This window comes from Chaetura pelagica, unplaced genomic scaffold (assembly GCF_000747805.2).
Source record: "Chaetura pelagica isolate M959 unplaced genomic scaffold, ChaPel_1.0 scaffold344, whole genome shotgun sequence".
Classification (NCBI taxonomy): Eukaryota; Metazoa; Chordata; class Aves; order Apodiformes; family Apodidae; genus Chaetura; species Chaetura pelagica.
The window spans coordinates 9,408,763-9,414,994 of NW_009953098.1; the positions used below are offsets into that span (position 1 = coordinate 9,408,763).

At 43.2% G+C, this 6,232-nt stretch overlaps 1 protein-coding gene across 2 annotated transcripts in view; it reads right to left on the reverse strand.

The window, feature by feature from the left end:
* ARHGEF6 (Rac/Cdc42 guanine nucleotide exchange factor (GEF) 6) overlaps positions 1-5,878 on the reverse strand; it is a 38,090-nt gene extending 32,212 nt beyond the window's left edge. Inside the window, exons 1-2 of one of the 2 annotated variants that reach the window (XM_009997155.1) lie at positions 5,677-5,878; positions 4,556-4,639 (exon numbers count right to left, since the gene is read on the reverse strand). In XM_009997155.1, the coding sequence (XP_009995457.1) occupies positions 4,556-4,639; positions 5,677-5,841 (249 nt within the window). In that variant the 5' untranslated portion in view covers positions 5,842-5,878. The remainder of the gene's footprint in view (positions 1-4,555; positions 4,640-5,676) is intronic. The other variant, XM_009997156.1, reaches the window with a different exon arrangement.
* Between the last annotated feature and the right edge of the window lie 354 nt (positions 5,879-6,232).

Consider the following 6,232-nt stretch of genomic DNA (forward strand, 5'->3'; position numbering starts at 1 on the left):
GGTGCGGGCGCAGCTCCCTCCGCCGGCCGCGGGAGGGAGGGAGGGATGGAGAAGGGAGCCAGGGAGATGGGAAAGGGAAGAAGGGAAAGGCCAGGGGAAGGGAAAGGGGGAAAGTAAATCAGGAATGAAGGATAAGAGGAAAAGGGAGGGGAAACGGAAGGGAAGGAAAACGGGAAAGGAAAAAGGGCAAGAAATAATATAGGGGAAGGGTTGGAAAATAAAGGAAGAAACAGGCTATTGAAATTGTAATTACAGGGGGCTTGCACCCCTGAGAAGGGAAGCGGTGCAGAAGGGGCTGCGGATGAGGCGCAGCTCTGCCGAGGCAGTGAGATCTCATAGACAGTCCCTGCCCCGGCGAGCTCTGCTGCCCGTGCCCATCTGCTCGGGAACGCGCTCCTGCGGGGAGCGTGAAACTCCCCGGACGCGTCAGTGCAGCCGTGGGCTGCAGCGTGGGGAGGGAACACAGCGCCGTGCTGACACCCGGGGTGAAGCCTGGCTCTACATCCCAATGCCACGCAGGGACACGGGGTCAGACACCTCCCACACCTGCAAGGCAGAGGTCTCCGGGACACTGGGTCACTCTGAATCCAGACTCACCCATTCCCCAGTGCTTGCACTGGGGGCTGCTGGGATGGAGCTTTTGCCTTTGACATTACCCAGTTACGAAACCAGAAGGGAAGCCAAAGGAGAGCAAGCTGCGGGAGCACGTGGATGGGGAGCCAACAGGGTGATGACCTTTCCTCTGCCTTCCCAAGACCTCTGTCCAAGTACAAGCAGATTGGCGAAGGCTGCAAGCATCTCCAGGTGCAGAAATAGATTCTGTTCTGCCCACAATGGCAATGACACACTGCATGTTCTATGATTGTTCTGGACAGTGATGTTTAATCCAGCTATTGATTTATCTTAGTTCACAAAATTCAGCCCCTTGCCAAAAGTTTTGTGGTTGTATTAGCAATAAAATGCTGCTGCTGAATGGAGGTCTTAGTTTCCTCAGCAGTAAATGGTGCTCAGCTATTGAGCTGCTGTTAAGAGGCACAGCAGTGTCAACAGCAAAAGGAAAGACTAACAGTTCCTACTTGTGCCCTTAAGAACAGGCTAGGCCAGGAGCTTTCTACCAGATTTTTCTCTTTCCTCATGATCTCCTTCCTCTGTCTTCTAAACTACTCCACCTGGCCACCAGGCCTGAGCCTCTTGCATTCCACTTTCCACCTCAACCCACCTGCACGAAGCCATCACTGCCTCAGCTGTACCAGATCATAGGTCATATATGTCACAGGTTGAAGCCACAGTATAAATGAAGCACAACCAGGTTATCTGCACTGTTCCTCAGTCTGAACCACCTGAGAAGCCCTTAGGAAGAGTTAAACTTCAAAGAACTGCCCACATTCTCTGCCCAGGCCTCTGTCACAGCAGACCTTGGCTGATATAAATTCTGACTTGGATCAAAATCTAGCACTGAAAAGCAGCTAGGAAACTTTAGACACAATCTCACTGTCTCACCTAATTACGGCACTTGTCTAGTCAGATTATGTTGATTCTCCTGCTTGCCTTCTTTTTTAGGACTAACACATTTTAAGCAGCCAATCTTTGTAGGCTTCAGTCCTGGGCTGGATCTAAGTAAGAGTTTGGTTATTTATACCTGCAACGAGATGGACTCTTCCAGCTCACACCATTGCTTGTAGAGCTGGTAACAGAGCTATCTCAAAGAAGGAAGGTGACAGTCCTCCCTCCCTTCCACTACATCCAGATCTTTCCTGTTCCTGTAACATGGGAGAAGGTGCTGTTTGTCTTGCCTTGTCTTTCTTTCACTTCCAAGATTGAGTTACCAGGACAACAAAGAAGGGTAGGAGGGAATTGCGTATGTGCAACTCTTCAGGAATAACCTCTTTGCATGCCCTCCCACTGGAAGATTGGCAACCAGTATCCATTCGGTGGAAGGTGGCACTTGGGTTTCCAGCAAATGCTGTTGGAAAACCCTGCCTTCCATACTGATTCCCCACATGCCAAAAATGATCAGTGAAGAGGTGTTCAGCTCCTAATGGCAGCTGCACAAATATCTACGACAAAAGCAAATTTAAGGCATAGTATGAAGGTATCTGCTGCTGTATGAAATTTTTCATGCCTGAGATTCCCCAGGATGAGTCCCTTTTGTATAATAAATCAGTGTCCAGAGTAGAAGTTGTGAGCTCTGAAATTCCTCAGAACATCCTCTTTCACTCAAATCTGCAACAGGAACAGATTATCTGACCTTAACACACACTTCTCAGCCCCAAGACAAAAGAAGCGGCCCAGATCTGACCCCAGGCTACTTGTTTGTATCTAAGAAACAAGAGTTCTCTGTGGCATTCAGAGAAGGGCTGAATTTGACAGAACCATTAGGTTATTGTCAAATCTGAAGTCTGGGTAAGCAGCAGGATGGCAGTCAAGGAATTCAATCCTATTAAACTAAGAGTTTTCATGTCACTCCCTTCTCAAGCTAGGATACTGAAGATGAGATTTTCTATCCTATGCTCTTCTTCCTTAGACATAACATCAGCACTGCAACTTCCTTGCTGACAGATCTTGGAACCAGAAGGTTCCCTGCCTGTTCTGATGCTCCAAACATGCTTTCAGAGTAAATGTGCTGCAGAGAAACCTCCTCGGAAGGGCAGCAGCCTTTCCCAAGGCAAGCTAAGCATCATACACGAGGGAAGGTCACATACATGTATGCTTCTTAGTGTTTCCTTGCCAAGAGGGTCCAAATAGGACAGCATTTAGAAGGAACAGATGGCAGAGAGTTTTAATGTCTCCTCTGGTTTTGCCTCCAAAGCACTCAGAAAAGCTGGCAATATGGGAGGAGAAGAGCCAAGGGAGTCATAAGCACTCTGACTTGTGCCATATTTTGCCCACCATCTTAGCTGTTCTACCTTGAGTGTTCCTCTGCCTGAGGCTACAGAGAGGAGCCAGGAGGAAGCAAAATTCCTCTCACTTGGCATTCCAATATGACTTAATATTTTGGGGGTTAAAAAAAATCAACACAATTTTACTGCAAAATTTAAACCTGAGTTTGATTGATTTGAACTTTTACTCAGCTTTTGAGATCTTCTTTCACAGCAACCAAGCCAGAGGCAACCACATGAGCACTGGGGAAGTTCATGAAGGGTCAGAATATCTCAGAGATTAAGAGGGTTATAAATCAGAAGAATAAGTAAGTCAGAAACTTTCTTTTTTTTAATGAAAGCCAAGAAAGACAATACACAGGGAGGACCAGAGCAACACCCAGAGCTGGACACACCGTGTTGCTAGTTCCTTGTATCTGAAAATAGTAGTGTGACTGCCATATTGCAAAACTGGCTTTCAAAACTCAGATGTTAAAGCACAACAGTTGAGGAATGTTCTTTTGTCCTATCTTTTAGGTGTTTAAGACTCCTACTTTTTAGTATTTTCCACCACAGCAATGATGATTAGTTTTAAAATAGAAAAATAAACTCTCTGAAAAATTGAGGAAATCACATGGTCAAGTTCCACAAGACCAACAACTGATTTCTAATATGACAGGCCTTCAGTCACTCTCTATGTATCTGCTCTTAAAACTGGGTTGCCAGGCTCTGAGAAATTCATTACTGGGAAAGAACAGGCTAGTGAAACAGTCCTGGAATGAGTAAATTTTCATGAGCTGAAAAAGCTCTGAAGAGAAGAAAGGCTCTTTGCTTTAGACCTTATGAAAAGTGCAGAACAGAACTACCATGGGTTGGTCTTTCTCACTGTGGTGCATGAATATTCTGTGTCATGCCAGATGGTGTCCTGGCTTCTGGCACAATTTGTCTTTAGAATTTTATTTTTTTTTACAATGTTGAGAATATTCAAATGAGGCAACAGTGGCTCTCAGAGGTTTCTTTCTTACTGTAGGAATTTAAGTGTGATACAAAAGTCTTCACATTTAAATACATATGCAAAAAATATGGCAAAAATTAGCTGAACTCTTAAGTGATTCATTTAGACTCTCATCTTGCAAATATGAGCTAAACTTAAGCATAAAAATCAGCATATATATAGGATAAGGAATAACCACTGAAAAGGTGTCTTTTGTCTTCATTGTAATTATTTTTGTGTGTAAGGATTAATGCAGTATTATGTGTTTGGCAGAATCTCATGCAACATTTGCAAGATGAAAAAATACTGCAGTATTAAGAATATTTCACCTTCATGTAAAAGCAAAGCTAAACCCTATAATCTCTTCTCTCTAGTAATGAAAAAAACCTCATGTAAACAGGTCCACACTGCTTACCTCTGTTTAGGCAGACCTCCTGTTATTGCTGTTTGTATATTCTACCTGACCCTTTAGGTTTTTCTCAGAAGTCAAAAACTAATCCAGTAAGCTCTCACTCAACACACTCTGTTTGCAAATTTTCCAGACAGCATATTAAATGAGCCATGCTCTGGTTTATGTTATCAATACAAAACATGAGGCACGACTCATGTCATGATTTTCTCCCTCTGGTATCTGTCTTCCTTTCAGAAGGCTGATTAAACAAGCATGTTACGACAATAAAATAAAGGATCCAAGTTGACTTACCTCCACTTTAAGGACTGCACAGCCTTTCAAGAACTCTTGAATATTACTGATGCAATCAGCTTCATTTTTAGGTTCCAGGCAATACTAAAGAAAGAAAATCCACTGAGATCATTGCATTACCTCCTGCCTAGCCTCTGTTCAGGAGGCCTGCATGAATATTGACATGTGCATTTTATACTGAATTAGGGAAGCTTCTGAAGGGGGCGGGTGGGGGTGGCAGGCAAGCTGTCGAAGCAGGAAGAAAGAGCCACTGGAGGAAGTGATGCACACATGGAGATGGTCGGCATCTTGTTTTGAATATCAACATACGACAGTGCACTAAGTGACAGTGGGAAATTGATGACCTTTAAGAACACGCTGTCCCAAACCATCACATGTAAGCAAAAGATAAGGAGCTGGCAAAACTGATTTTTGCCTAGTAAATTATCTCTCCTGTTTTACAGGGTGAAGAACCTGTTTTTCATGTTTTTTAATTAAACAGCTTTTAATCTGCGTTGCCATTTCCTATCTCTCATTGGAGCCCTTCCCTTTTTTTTTTTCTCATGCAGTTACTTATAATACTTTTTGGACTGAATATATACATTATAAAACTGTAACAGAGATACTCACATAGTTTAAATGGCTACAGTACCAATGCATTTGCTGGCCCAGTTCAAAATGGCATTGAGGCAAGATTTACTTATTTCTAAACTTATCTGCTTCTCCAGTGTATTTCCTGACTAAGTAAGTATTTTACAGTGAGAGTTCTGTAAGAGTGAATATATTTACAGCTGTAATTAATGATATTTATGTAAACATATTAACTGCATATCCTTCTATTCAAACCCATGATGTTTTATCTCTGGCAGGCCCAGTATTTCCTGCCACCAAACGCACATAACTTGGCCAACTGCAACCTTCCAGCGTCTTGTTTCTGGATGCATAGACAAAATTAAAAGAGCTACAATCATACTTTGCCCTCAGTTAGATACAACTAGTAACGGAAATGTAAACCATGCATCTCTCTGATGCTTCTCACTCATCTTATTTGTCAAAGACAAGCATACCTCAAAATGAGCAGGGCAGCATTTTACTGAGTAGTGCTGCATTTCAGGCTGCCAAAATACCATCTGAAAAGTTACCTTTTCTGCAGATCCCGGAAGAAGTCGATTAATGAGCTTACAAAGTACAGTTCCATCTTTCAGAGAAGTTTTCAGGAACTCCTCCGGATCATCAACCGTTTTCTTAGGCGAATTTAAAACTCCTAATGAAATAAGCCATGTTACAATTTGTTCTTCTGGATTCATCGTGGCGAGTCCTGCCAGCAGCGCAGTCCTCCGGCGCAGCAGCTTGCTGGAACCCACATCCGTGATTACATCTTCCTGCCTCTGCTGCTGCTTGCACAGCTCAAGTGTGAAACTACTTTTTTTTCTTTGCTCAGCATAGAAACTCACCAAATCTTAAGAACCAGAAGTACTGTTACGATCAGGAACTGTTTTTTTATCAAAGTTTCTAGCACTGCTGCTTTAAAGACAGACAGTAAAAGCAGATCTCTTAACTACACATTATTAACATTATGGAAAATACAGGTATTTTATGTGGATACTTATTCCACTAAACACATCTTACCTAGTGACTTCCTCCCTGTGGCAGCTACCATCCTATCACCTGGCAAACTTGGTCTTATCGTGTGGCTAT